The sequence below is a fragment of the Manis pentadactyla genome, chromosome 10 (assembly GCF_030020395.1).
Source record: "Manis pentadactyla isolate mManPen7 chromosome 10, mManPen7.hap1, whole genome shotgun sequence".
NCBI lineage: Eukaryota > Metazoa > Chordata > Mammalia > Pholidota > Manidae > Manis > Manis pentadactyla.
In genome coordinates, this window is record NC_080028.1 from 126,739,161 (window position 1) to 126,753,325 (window position 14,165).

The window sequence follows — 14,165 nt, forward strand, 5'->3', positions numbered from 1 at the left end:
GAGCCAGCCCTCCCACTCCCACCACAATCTCCCATCTTTGCAGATTACTCTGAGTAATCCCAGGGAATCTGGGACCCCTATTTCTCCCGGAAACACCACATACAAGTTGGGAGAGTCATCATGCTCAACCACATCCAGTCCCCTCTGGCAGCCCAAAACACACCTGTACTCTAGCCCAGGAAGCCTTCCCCAGCCCCTCAAGACAGCATGCACCCAGAAGACACAGAATCTAAAAAACAAAGTACAAACTTTATTTTGTTTCTTTATAAAGGCACGGTGGCCTCTTGGTTTTTTTCCCCCACTTTCTTAACAAAATATAATAGCTTCTTGAACACAAAGACCTCAAAACTGTAAAAAACGAAAACAAAAACAAAACAAAACCAAAACCAAAACCAAAAAAGAACCAACAACAAACAAAACCGAGAGAGACAAAGACATTTTTCGGGTCGAAGATGGGCAACCTGGAGGGAGGTGGGGGCTGGGTGGAAGTGAGAACGGCCAATCCTAGTGCTGAGACGAGTCGGAGGGGGGGAGAAGGGCAGCAGCAAACCCCAACCGAGAAGCAACCGGACCCCCAGAGCGCCCCAACCCAGCCAGACCCCCCCACCTGTGTAAGTGCTTAAAGGGGGAAAGACAAAACCAAACAGAGGAGAGAAGGGGGAGTTAAAACTGAGGGAAGGGGGAGTTAAAACTGACAGTCGTAGGGCTGGCTCTGGGGAGGGCAGAAATACCTTGGGGTTTTGTTTGATTTTCCCTGTTCTTAAAAACATGTTGAAATGAAAAAATGCTTTTTGGCGGAGAAAGGCCAGGCACCTGAGTGTCAGCTTCCCCCAGCCTCCGGGGCCGAGGCCCAGCCCCAGGTGTCCCGGGGCTCCCACACACTCCTGCCACCCAGCCCCCGGGACCTCCGGTTGGGTGGCTTCACTCAATGGTCGATTTACAGTATGAAAAAGAGGTCATAAAAGAGACCCAAATGACGTCGTAATTTTGTAAAAATTCCTCACTCGTTCACCTGTGTTTCTCCCTGTTGCTGCCCCCGGCCCCCTCCAGCCCCCAGAAGGGAGAGGAGGGCTGGGGGTGGTCAGGGAAGCCCCCCATTCCCCACTGGTTCCTCCCGGCTCTGGTCCATGGCATCGCTGTCCGAAGCCTCCGAATCAGAGGCAGCATCCGAGGCGTGGGCCCCGGGGCAGCTGCGGACCGGCTTCACGATGACCACTCGCCGCTGCTCCTCCTCCTGCTCCTGCCTTTCCTGGGTGCCCTCTATGTGCTGGATCGCCTAGGGGGACAGGCTGCAATGACGGCTGGCCAGGGACAGCCACTGTGTCTCCCACCACACACACCCGACAAGTCCAGAGGTACGCCTGGCAAGCAGCCGGCAGCCCGCCAGAGTGCAGGGGAAGCACATTAGAGCCCCTCTGCTGAGCTGAAGAAGCCCTTGGGAGGAGAGGACAGTGCAGGGCTGCCTGAAATCGCAAGTCTCTTTAATTTATTTACATATTTCAAAGTCTGCCTGTTGCCTTTGGAAGGTCTCTGATATTTCAATCTACAGTGGGCTGGGTTTATGTGCAACTGAAGTCCAGGAATTGGCAGGTATTTTTCCTGTTTGGCCTTTCTGGTTCAGGTGTTGGTTTCCGTGATATCGTTGGCTGTCCCACAGTGGTCCGGTCCGGTCCACAGCTAGGCCCAGCAGTAACTTTGGGCCTGACACACAGAGCTGATTCCTCTGTGTCTTCCTTCTCTGTAGGAGGCTTAACTGTCACCCAGTGCCACTTCCACCCCATCCCAGGTCCCGTGAGATGGAGGTGAGATCTGGACCAACCCAAGAGCTGGATGCAGGAGGCAGGGCCTCTGGGAGCCAAGGACCCTCCCAGCACACCCCACATGGAGGGAAGGAACAGGGTCTTCCCAGCCATCCTGTACCCTCACCTTCTCCAGAGCCACCTGCCACCTGGGGGATGGAGACTCACCTGGCTTCCTGATCCTCTCCCCACAATGCTCAAGCCCTGGCTCAATCCACTTCAGTCCCCCAATTCCTAATCTCCCCAACGGGCCTCTTACAGGACAACCCCACATGCTGCCCCCTCCCTGAGCCCAGGTACCTGCACAATGGTGTCCAGATTTTGCCGGGATGTGGAAACAGAGTTGATGACGGAGGTGGGTCCCATGGTGACGACATTGATGTGGTGGGAGGGAGGGGGCGGTGGTGCTGGTACAATCACCGTGGGGTGGTGGGTGGGAGCCGGAGGGGGCAGGAGCTGTGAGACAGAGGCCCTCAGTCCTTCTCCAAAGGGGCCAGGAGCTGCCCTTCCCTTCTGCCACCAGAGGGTGCGGACAGCCCTCCGAAACCATTGCCCTCTGCCCACCACCACAGGCTCAGGCCTCCTTCACTCACACGGGGCTGGCCGGTTTGTGAATCCCTCTCCTCCATTCATTTCATATTTTAAGAAATGAGGAAAAGGTGGCCTAGAGATGGGCTTCCAGCCACCTGCGATCCCATGGCCCCTTCACTCTCCAGAGCCAATCTAGCGCTCCAACGGCTAATAAACACAGTGGTAGGCAGGAGTTTATACTCTGGCTTTAGACAGCCGGTGTTCAAATCCCTGTCCCCAGGTGCGGAGGCTCCTGGACATGTTATTTACCCTTTCTGTGCTTCAGCTGCTCATCAGGACAATAGGAACAGCGATAGCCCAGCCCCAAGGGCTGCCGCAAGGATCAAGGCAGTAATGGTGCAAGACGCCCGGTCACCAGAGTGGCAGTACCGAGCTGCAGGCCCCTGCCTGCCCCGCTGGCCGCCCACGGCCCTGCTCACCTGGGTCCGCAGGTGCTGCTCCCTCTCCAGCTTCTCCTGGTGCAGCAGCCGCACCTGCTCTTGCTGCTGTTGCAGTTGCACCTGCTGTGCGATCACCTTGAGCTTCTCCGGGTACATGTGGGCCTCCAGTGAGCGCACCTGGGGGCAGAACGGATGGGGGTCAGTTCCCTGGTTCAGGTGCCTCGGACTGCAGAGATTGGCCCCCCAAGCCCCACTCCATCCTTCACAGACACCCACCCCTGCTGCAATCCCCAGCAATGGAGACCGAAGGTCACCCCACAGCCACCAAGCCTTCTGTGACTCACGTCTTCCCCCGCCTCAGCCTCCCTTGCCCCACACTGTCTCTCCCTCTGGCTTCGAGGCCCCCGCCCATGCCAGTTCCTTCGCCTGGCTCACTGTGAGACTTGGCCTCCCAACCTCGGCTTGAGGAACAGGGTCTTCCCAGCCATCCTGCACCCTCACCTTCTCCAGAGCCACCTGCCACCTGGGAAGCCGTGGGGCAGCACCGCTACCACCAGCCACACCCCCTTCCTGATGCCCATCACCGGTGCACAGCTCGGTCACATGTTTTCACCATGTAAGGTCTTGGACTAGCCTCCCCCTCACCCATGAGGGCAGGGACCTGCCCGGCCTGCCCCCCACTGGACCTCCACTCCTGAGCCTGGCATCAAGCAGGTGCTCCTGTGAACAGCCGCTCACGGGACGCAGGGGCGGGAGGAAAGGGAGAGAGACAGACCGCAGCCTGCCCGCCGGCCCCACCTGCTCCTCCAGCATCATGCGCACGGAGCGCTCCTTGTCCAGCTGCTGCCGCAGCTCAATCATCTCCCGCCTCAGGTCCTCCGCCTTCTCGTCCTCCCAGATGTCTGGTGAGCCGATGCCCTCGTCCTTGTCTTCTGCGCGCCGCCGCTTGGGGGACGAGCCACTCAGCTCCTGGGGATCCCAAGCGGTAGGTGAATGCGCCCTGACACCCCCATACCACCACAGCCACTCCAATGGGGAGGTGGGGGGTCCATCACAGCCCCCCAAAGCTGTCGAATCCAGGTGTGCTGGCACTAGGACGCCCATTCTGCATATCTAACAAATGGCCAGAGGCCAGAAAGGGGAGCAGAACAGGCTTACGCCCTCAGAGCCCACTCCACTGCCCTGGATGGATGGGTAAACTGAGGCCTGGGCAGGAAGGCAACATCTGAAGTAGGCGGGCCAGTGGGGAAGATGAGACAATGGCTGGGCCCAGGACATGCCCAAGGCAGGGAGGACCAGGAGGGCAGTGCATCGCGGGTGGGAGGCCTCTCGGGGTGCTACCTGGATGAATCGCTTTAGCTGTGTGTTCTGCTGCAGGAGCCTGGTCTTCTCCTGCTCCAGAGAGAAGATGTACTCCGCTGTCTGCTGGAGAATGGCTGCCTGCAGGTTGGGGGGCAAGTCAGGGCCCCAGCGGGCAGCATCTGCCACAGCTCATCTCCTTCTTCCCGCTTGAGCCCACCTCCTCCTCCAGGAAGCCCTCCTGGCCCTCACCCACCTTGCTGAGCTTCTCTCCATCTGTGTGGGGGATGAGGGTCTTAAGGGACTGGAAGCCCGCGTTGATGCTCTGCATGCGCCTCCGCTCGTTGCTGTTGGCAATCTCCCGCCGAATTCGCCGCTCCTGGTCCCTCTGAGTCTCAGGGGTCAGTGGAATGTTTGCAAGGCTACAGGGGAGGACAGGGACACGCTCAGGCTAAGTGCCCTCCTTGTCCTGCCCCCAGTGGGCCCCTGTCTTTACGATCAGCTCCAGATGGGCCCGAGGGTAACCTGCATCCCTCCCACTACAAAAAAATGCCATTATGTCTGTGCCTATACCCTAGGCAGATCAGGAGGAAAATGGGTTCATGTGCTCTGGGATGCCTGGCTGTCAAAATAAGCATGCAGACCCCAGGTCCTGGCTCCACTGGCCAGCAGGTCTGGATGGGGCCCAGAAATCTACATGGCGAGCAAGAATCCCTGTGATTCTGATGCAGCGGGCCCCAGAAGATAATCAGAAACACTGGCTCCTACACCTAGAAGCTTGCTGTGCGCCCAGACCTCCTTCAGCCTCACAGGCTTGAGGAACAAGGAGACAACCCTCCTTATTTCCCATCCCCGCAGTCCTATCTCCAGCCACAATCTCCTATATAAGCCCCCTGCCTGGCCCCAGCCACCCTGAGCTAAGACTTCAAAGACAAGACAGGTACTTCTCACTCCAGGAAGGGGACACCTGGCTAAACCCCTGGGGACAGTTCTCCCCCAAGCCCACTACCCTGTGCCAGAGACGTGAGGTGCCCAGCACGCAGCAAGCAGCACTACTGCACAGTATGTGACTGCATCTTGCAGGAGCAGCAACCGGTAGGGTGAGAGAGAAGGCAGCCAGAGGAAGGGGGCGAGGCTACAGGCCGAGAGGCGCTGGCGGGAGGCAGAGACAGCAGTGGGGCCTATGGGCCCGGCGCCTCTGCTCCCGAGGGGTGGGCCTGTGTGTGGCCGGGAGGAGGCATGCCGCCCTTCCCTGGCCTCTCCTGCAGCCTGCCCCCCCTACTCCTGGTCTGATGGCTTCCAGATGCTAGGCTCCTAGAAGAGGCCACCAGCCCCACCCAAAGCCACAGCCCTGGCTCCTTCCAGAGGGGCCTTCCTGGGGTGACCTGGTCCAGGCCTGAGCCAAGAGAGCTCAGACCCCTGGGTCTGGGGAAATGAGAAAAGGACTCTGAACAGTCATATTCCATTGACGGGGAAGCCTGGGCTCAAAGAGGTGCCCAGACTCTGTGCCCATCCCCAGGCAGGAAGGAGTTTGACTGAAAATCCAACAGGGGACACATCTGCAACAGCTGGAGACATGCAAGGCCTTTCCTGGCCCCTCTGGCTCACCCCAGCTCCCTTCAGACACTGAACTCATCCTTGCCCCTTCCTGGGCTCTGGCCTGCTCTCCACACAGGGAGGGTAGTCAGTCAGCTGGAGCTAAGCCGGGAGGCAGGCTCCACATCAGCTGCTGCTGGGGGTGCAGAGACAGCACCCCAGGGCCTGCCTGGGGCCCTCTCCCTGGTGCAGGTCCTTCACAGGAGCTTAGAATGTCAGTGCTGGAAAGAGGGCCCTCACCCCCACTTTGCAGATGGGTCTTAGGACTCAGAGCAGGGAGGGACACAGTTCCAGAGTCAGACAGCTGAACACCTGACTCCCCCACTTCTGAGCACCTCACTTCTCCCAGCTTCCGTGCCCCTACAGTGGGGCTGGCAGGGGTAGCTGGGTGGAGAAAAGGACAGGATGCAGATCAGGAGCCTGATATGCTGCAGCTTGCCCACCTTTTGGGGGATGAGAACTGAGCCCAGGCTCCCCAGCCTCGCAGTGCCCTCCAGACCATCTGTGAAGGGTGGATTAAAGAAGAGATAAGAAAGATGTCCTGAAAAGACAGCATACCACTCCCTTCAGGAGGGATGTGAGGACACCCCGACAGACAGGTGCCAAGCACTCAGTGAAAGGGCCAAGCATGTGGTATGTTATGCACTGCCATCACGTTAGGTCTGATCATTCACAGAACTCTTAAATTTTTCCCTGACTCCCAATGACACCCGGTTGGGTGGTTGTGTTGTAATGAGGAATCAAGAGTCCTGGGAGGGTAAGGGATGTGCCCAAGGTCAGGCAGCCAGACCACCGCACAACAGGTGCCTGCAGACCCCAAAGACCATGCCCTCCTCCCTCACCTGCTGATGGCACTTTCTACTGACAGTTCCTGCACACAGCCCACTTCTTACAGAGCCTTGTATGTGGCCTCCAGAAAAAGTGCTCTGCCTTTCCTGGGGTGGGACACAGCGCAAAAATGAAGTAATGTGCCCAAGACTGCAGCGTGCTAGCTGGGCAGGGCCGAGCCAGGTGCAGTGACCCTCCCCCGCTTCCCAGCTCTCCCTGCCTCCAGCTCGGACCCGCCCACTCCCTCACCGGCACAAGCCAGAGCTCAGTTCATCAGTTCAGCGCGCAGTGGGGAATCAGTTTGCAGGGGGCTGGCCAGTCCTCTGCCCTGGGGAGCCCACCCTCAGCCCCTCCCTTCTCCTCGGGATGCCCACGAGCTGGGGAGGCCAAAGGGGACTGTGCGGCCCACGCCTCAAAGCCCCAACAGGAAGGGTCCTGGCACCCAGGCAGGGAGGAGCAGGGGCTTGCTCATCCTGGCTCTTCCCAGTGTTTCATCCTGTCCCCAGAGCCACCAAGTGCATCAGCCCAGCCTCCTAGTTCAGGAATCAGCTGCTGGTTAACATAGTGCAGACTTAGTCCCAGAAAACAGACTTCACCACAAGGCTACGTTTCCTCTTGAGAGACTGGGCTGCCACCAAGACTCTCAACTGTAACTCCCCTAAATAATCCTGGAAATACTGGCTAACAGTTTCTTTAACAGAATGGGACTAACCAGTGGTTCCGATTGGTGGAATCATGGCTAATCGGGAGTTCTGATTGGTGGAGTGCTGGCCAACCAGAGGTTCACACTGCTGACCAACTGGGTTCCCATAAGGGATGGCAAGTTAGAATTTCCAGTTTATACTGCACTAGATAAAATGGATTTTTCTGCCAAGGTCTAAAAGAATCTTTCATTTCTTGCTGGGTTTTGCAGACGCAAACATGATTTACAGTGATTGGAAGGTCCTCTGTCCCCTGCACAACTTCAGACCCCCCCAGGTGAGCAGTGAAGGTAGCCTTGTCCACTGACACCAAGTGTCTTTTGCTTCTCTCCCTCCCTGACTGCCCCTGGACAGCCAGTCTTCTGGGGCTGGGCAGCCAGCAGCCAAGGAACAGTTTGGGTACCAGCCTTGGGTGCTAAGATGAGAGCTGCAACCCCTCCACCACCAGAGTACCCCCAGACAGAGTACCCTGGGAATAACACCAGCCTTCCAGCCAGAGGTTCAGGGGCAGTGAGCACATTCTTCAAATCTAGATCCTGGCCTGGCCTGGCCTCCCACCTAGCCCAAGGACAAGTAGTCCCCACTCCCCCGACACCTCCTGCCTCAAATCAGCCTGATAACTCTCATTTCACACTGCTTGAAGTCACTCACATACCCGCCAAGCACCATCTACAGTCAGAGTTGGGAACACTCACACAAGATTTTTTCCCATACCCCAGAAAGAGGACAGGAGGGAGAAGATGCCCCTCCCCAAGGACACCCAAGGGGCTCACCTTTCTCTCTGCAGCAGCACTGAAGCAGCCCAGGGTCCTCACCCATCCCCATGCTACTATCCATACACTCTTCTCTGACCAGCCAGCCATCCCCGCCCTAGGTCTCAGAACACACCGTGTCCAGGCTGTTGTCATCGGAAACACCCCTGCCTCTCCCAATGATTTCTCCAGCCCCTCAGACGGAGCCCTGCAGTGGGTTCAAGTGCAAACTCCACCCTGCCACTCAGTAGCTGTGGAAGCCCAAACTTAACCACTTCATCTCTTGCAGCCTCAGTTTCCTCATATGTAAAATGGGGGGATACTGCCTTGCTTCCTAGGGTCATGGTGAAGTTTAAAAGAGAGGAGTAAAACGATTAAAGATAACGGGGTGTTTCTTTTTTCCAGAGTTTGTGCCCAGGACTCTGGGAGAACTCACAGATTTCTTAGGGGGCTGACAAGACCGTGTAGCATCACAGGACTTCAAGGACTTTGAGGACTGGGGCCAGTTCTGGTTCACTGTGGTCTCTTCAATCCCAGCACAAAGTAGGTGCCTCATAAACACCAGATCAGTGACCCCACACACACCAAAGCCCCCAACTGTTCTCTAACTTCTCCTGAGGGGAGTTCTCTTTCTCCCACACTGAGGGCAAAAGTAAACTCTTTAAGACCACCATGCTTCTGCACCTAAGAGTTTTGAGTGCTGTTTCAACGGCCACCAGGCACTTTCCATTCACACAGCCAAATTCCACAGGTGCTCCATTTCAGAGACTGAGAGCAGTTAGGCAACACAGGTTCAAAACCACACAGCTTGTGCAGGGGCCACTGTGCAGCACAGTCCCCAGGTAAGTCAGCAAGATGGAGAGGCAAGGAGCACTGCTAGTCACTGAGGGATGGAGCAAAGTCCAGCAGCCTGAGAAGTGAGTCCATCTGGCCAGAAGGTCCTGCCCACCCCATATACTGGATCCTGAACAGGCCTCCCACCTCACCCCACAGCCCCTTCTGAAAACGAACAAACCCAGAGACCCAGCTGCACACCCACCATGTGCGGTTTCAACTGTCCTGCAGCTCAGCAGGTTAAGCACACATCCCATGGCCAATCCTAGAGAAATCCATGAGTTCTTCCGGAGTCCTGGGTATAAATTCCTGGGGGAATGCTGGACTCCTCTGGGGAACGGGCCAGGAACAGAGGGCCCACTGTGCCAAGGCTGCCCGGAGTCAGGAACAAACATATTCTCTAGCATCTGGGGCAGCTCAACCCCACCTCCCCATTGCCCAGCCCTCCCCTAAGCAACCAGCAGCTCAGCTTAAGAACCAGGTTCTGGGATCAGGGTTCAAGTCCCCACCCGACCACTGCTGGAGCTGGTCCCCTTCCCAGGACCATGTCTTCATCCCACACAGGAATAACGCCACTTAATTCAGAGGAAGATTGTGACAAGTAAAAAAAATCTAGCAAATCGAGCCCACAGAAACATATTAAGAGCTCCAAATTTTTTTTCTTTTAATGTATTACAGTTAGGCTCTCCAGGTGGACCTTCTGGAAGGGCCAGCACTCAAGGAAGGCCTACTGGCTGCCCACAGCTCTAGCCCATCCACCCTGAACTTGAGAGTAATTAGGATGGAAGTACCGGGGTGGCAGGGATCATATACAGAGGTAGCAACTTTCCCCCAAGCTGGGTCTCTGCAGTCCCTGGTGTCCACCAGCCCGGGCCACACCGCCCGTGCTCCTCCCTCAATCCCGCCCTGCCTACCCCTGGCGGCAGAGCACGTGGCCCCAGCCCTGGGGAACCATTTCCCTCCTAGAGCAGCGCGGCGGGAAAGAGGCCGCAAGTCCTCGGGCCGCAGCACAGCCGTCCCGCGGGTCTGCTCGATATGCAGAACCCCAGGCCCTTCTCCCGACGGTTGGAGTTGCGGGCATGCGCATTTTAACTAGTGTCCTGGGCGAATCGGGTGCGGACGGTGTGTGAACCTATCACCCTTTGGAAAAGGATGGATCTGGAGCAACCTGGGCCAAACTTGAAAAGTGGCTCCGGGGGTAGGGCTACGAACCTCGGTCCACGCACCCACGCACCCACTCGGCTGCGAGACCAGTCGCTTTCGATTTATGGCTGAGGGAAGGGGCGTGGGATGGGATAGCTTGCATCGGAGAGCCACGTGTGGCAGGCAACGGCCTGGTGAAGCCTCTAGTGCCCCCTGCCCAAAAAGCCCCGGGAGTGGGCCTGCCTCGCCCACCGCAACCGCCGGGGCAGAGCTTTGTGCGGCGAAAGCGTGGCTCCAGCGCGCCTACTACTCCCACAATGCCGCACCAGCGGGGACAGAACTACAGCTCCCGAGAGGCGGCGCGCCGAGGTCCGCCTACTCCAAGAGGGCTGCAGAGTCACGTCCAGGCCTCGCTAGTAAACAGCGTCCGGGCGCGGGCGAAGAGCGAGCGAGCGGCCGCCAACGTGCCCGGGTCCCCGGCGCCCCCGGCCGGCCGGGCCAGCCCCCTCGGGTCCCGCCCACCCCCGCTTCTCTACTCGAGCACGCCCCCGGACCCAGCTGCAGCCCCGCTCCCTGCAAACACTCACTACCCGGCTCCCCGCACCCCCCCGCGCCCGGAGCCCCGGCGTGGCTGCATTGTAGCCGCCGGCTCTGCGGACCCCGGTCCCCCAAGACCCCTTTGGAGGGGCACATCGAGAGAGAGCGAGGAAGTGGGGAGAGGAAGGAAGCCGCCACCGAAAGGGGGGAGGAGGAAACGCAGGGGGAAAGCCACCAGCACCAAGCATGGCCGGGACTGCTGCAGAACCACGTGGGTCTGTTTGCAATTTACAAACGTCGCGACTCGTCCGCCTGCAGCGGACAAAAGTGGCCGGGGCAGCTCGGGGGCCCCACGTTCCGAGGGAGTTAGGTCCCCGGGTAGCACGAGCCGGGCGCACGGGGCTACAGCCGCCCCGGCGGCTAAGAAAGGCGAGCGGGGTCGGCAGCGCGGGCCATGCGTGCGCTCACGCGCGGCCGCCCGGGCGGGCTGGCCGGGGACTGCAATCGTGGGGAGGGGGTGGGGGAGAGGAGGAGTACACACCTACAGAGCCCTCCTATCACTTCTTTCTCTGTTTTCCTGAAATGTTGCAAAGAGGGCACCTTCTGAGTGGGCACCATGAAATACTCCATAGCGATCGGCCCCCCTCCTCTGCACGAGCCGGGTCCCGCGGTCCGTCGGAGAATGCAAGATGGAAATCCGAATCAAAGGGCAGCGCCGGACGGAGGTGCAGAATCGGCCGGTCCCAGATGCTGGCGGCGGCGGCGGCGAGGGGAGGGAGGCAGGCGGCGGGCGGGAGGGGCGGGAGGGAGGTCTCTCCGGCCTGCCTCCGAGGGCGTGTGTGTGTGTGTGTGTGTGTGTGTGTGTGCGCGCGCGCGCGCGTGTGTGTGTGTGTTTGCAGCTGATCAGATGTCTGTTTCAAGGCGGGAAACAGCTGGTGAAAACTCAGCACTCCCCCGGCCTCCTTCCGCGGAGTAAGGAATTGCATGTAAACAAAGGACTATTTGCAGCGCCCCCCGGGCGGCGCGAGGCCGTGGCGAGAGGGACACGGGACCCCAGCGACTAGTGGTGGTGGTGTCTGCGGGCTTCCCTTGCCGCGCGGAGAGCCGGGAGCCGCTGCTGGTGGGGCAAGGGCTAGGCGTGAACGGAGCGAGCTGCGGCCCAGCTACATGCGCCACTATGGGTGATGAGGTTCATCAGCTGACAGGTTGGCAAGCCTTGCAAAAAAAAAAAAAAAAAAAAAAAGCCAGCGCGAGGGAACCTAGTCCGTGAGCCTGGGGTCCGGCGAGGACTGCCCTCGAGGACAGGGAGCGCGCAGCTGGGCCCGGCAAAGGCGGCCTGGGGTGCTGCGCGGGGCTTATTCTCTTTCACGATTGCAGCTGCACCGAGAGGAGCCGCTCTGGCGCGCTCCCTCCAGCCCAGGGCCCCCTGGAAACGCGTCACAGCCACCGCTTCCCACATGCAATTTGGGGTCGACTTCGGAGGCCGGCCAGCCTCCTCCCTCCCTCCATGCCCAGCTAGCCGCCCGGCCTGGGCAGCGGAGCCTGGGAATCCCGGAGCCGGGGAATCCCGGAGCCGGGGAAGGAAGGGCAGAGGGGCGCGCTGGGCGCCTAGGATCTTGGGGCTGCCGTAGGAAGCGGGGGGCCCCACAGGGGAGGGAAGGGTGGAGGCGCGCCAGGACAGCAGCAGCCCCGGGGCAGGCTGCCAGCGCGACAGGGAGGTCTGGTGGCTGCTGCAGGGTCCCTTCCTAGCCCCCCACCACTTTCTTCCTCCTCGGGAAGGCTGGATTGCAGGAGGTCCGCTGCAGCTTGGCCTGGGGAGCCAGAGGCTGCAGCTTCTCATTCACCGCGAAGCCAGAGCGGGACTTGCTCTCCCGCCAGGGTCTTTGGGCGTCCACGCGCCCTCGCTCGGCCCCTCCCATTGCTCCTGGAGGGTGGGCCCCAGGCTCAGGAAGACCACGCCTGCCTTGGAATGTCCTTGCTCCTGCCCACCGCATTTCCCAGTCCCTTCCGCCTTAAAGGTTCCACCCAAATTGAGCCTCCTAAATGAAACACTCCTACTAATAACAAGGATTCTGTTGTTAGTAGGAACCACTATTGTTACTAGATATTGAGAGCACCTTGTAGATGCCAGCAATTGTACATGCATGATTTCCAATCCTTAAAGCAACCTGTTGGGCGGTTTCTCTAAGTACAGATCCTAGACCCCTTAATGTCACACTGAAAGGCCTCACTGTGGGGACAGGAAATGTGTGCAGGAAACGATGACATGGGGGACAGCAAAAGATACAGGATACAGTATACAACTGTATACAGTGAGCCACTGCACTCCACCTGATGAATGAATGAGAGCCAGGAGGAGTGCCTACCTTTGCTCTTTCTGCTACAGAACTGTCTTGACAGAGCCCGGCTCTTGTCAGTATTGGACTGTCCTGGCCATCTTTGCCAAAAGTACCTCCTCATCCAGAGCTCTGGGCTCAGGTGCACAAACCCAACCACCATCGCACCCCTATGCTGGCTCAGCTGCTCCCACCCCACGGCCCCTCCCATCACTTACCCCTGTGGGGCAGCAGCAGGAGCTCCCAAACTCCAGGCCACCTCTCATCCCGGGAGACTGTACATCCCTTAGTCTGACCCCTTCAACCTCCCTTCCCAGCTCCTAAACTCCAACCAGTGTGCAGTCTAGAACCCCCATGTCAAAAATATTTGTATTAGTTTCCTATTGCTATTGTAAAAAATTACTACCAACTTAGTGACTTACAACAACACATTTATTCTCTGGAGGTCAGAAGTCCAAAAGGTTTACATTTGGCCCAAATCAAGGTGTCAGCAGAGCTGCTTGCCTCTGATAGCTCCAGGGAGAATCCATTTCCTTACCTTTTCCAGCTTCTAGAGGCTGGCTGTCCACATTCCTTGGCTCCTGGCCCCTTCCTTTATCTTGAAAGTGTGTCACTCCAACTTCTTCTGTCATCACATCTCCTTGGAGTCTGACTCCACCCTCTGCCTCCCTTTTATGATGAACTTGGGCCCCCCAGATAATCCGGAATAATTTCCCCATCTCAAGAGCCTTAATTTAGTCATATCTTCAAAGCCCCTTTTGCCATAAGAGGTAATGTAATTACAGGTTCCAAGGGTTAAGGTGCAGGAGGGCATTTTTCTGTCTACCAAGCCCTTCTTAGTTCATGGGCCATACAAAAGCAGCAGGTTACAACCTGCCCCCTGGCAATTCCAAATAGATATCCAAAGTGTCTATTCTTAGGTATGTATCCAAAAGGATGAAAACGGGCTCAAACAGATAATTGTTTACAAGTGTTCACAGCAGCATTATTCACAGTGGCCAAAAGATGCAAACCCTTCCACTGTTCACCAACTGATGAATAGACAAACTATGGAGTATCCCTACAACAGAATATTATTCAGCCTTAAAAAGGAATGAAGTTCTGACATATACTACAACAGATAAACCTTGAAAACATCATGCTAAGTGAAATAAGCCAGATACAAAAAATCACATATTGTATGATTCCACTTATATGAAATATCTAGAATAGACAAATTCACTGAGGCAGAAAGTAGATTAGAGGTTACTGGGCAGGGGAAAAATGGGATTTATTGCTTAGCAGCTACAGATTTTCTGGGGTGACAAAATTTTGGAAATAATGGTGATGGTTGCACAACATTGTAAATGTAATTAATGCCACTGAATTG

At 57.6% G+C, this 14,165-nt stretch overlaps 1 protein-coding gene across 4 annotated transcripts in view; it reads right to left on the reverse strand.

The window, feature by feature from the left end:
* Positions 1 to 230: 230 nt before the first annotated feature.
* TFAP4 (transcription factor AP-4) overlaps positions 231 to 14,165 on the reverse strand; it is a 28,581-nt gene continuing 14,646 nt past the window's right edge. Inside the window, exons 1-7 of one of the 4 annotated variants that reach the window (XM_057487702.1) lie at positions 11,061 to 11,569; positions 4,326 to 4,491; positions 4,112 to 4,210; positions 3,569 to 3,739; positions 2,810 to 2,947; positions 2,100 to 2,255; positions 231 to 1,276 (exon numbers count right to left, since the gene is read on the reverse strand). In XM_057487702.1, the coding sequence (XP_057343685.1) occupies positions 1,082 to 1,276; positions 2,100 to 2,255; positions 2,810 to 2,947; positions 3,569 to 3,739; positions 4,112 to 4,210; positions 4,326 to 4,491; positions 11,061 to 11,446 (1,311 nt within the window). In that variant the 5' untranslated portion in view covers positions 11,447 to 11,569 and the 3' untranslated portion in view covers positions 231 to 1,081. Of the gene's footprint in view, positions 1,277 to 2,099; positions 2,256 to 2,809; positions 2,948 to 3,568; positions 3,740 to 4,111; positions 4,211 to 4,325; positions 4,492 to 9,992; positions 10,018 to 11,001; positions 11,570 to 14,165 lie in introns of those variants that run through there. The other 3 variants (XM_036920449.2, XM_036920451.2, XM_036920450.2) reach the window with 3 other exon arrangements.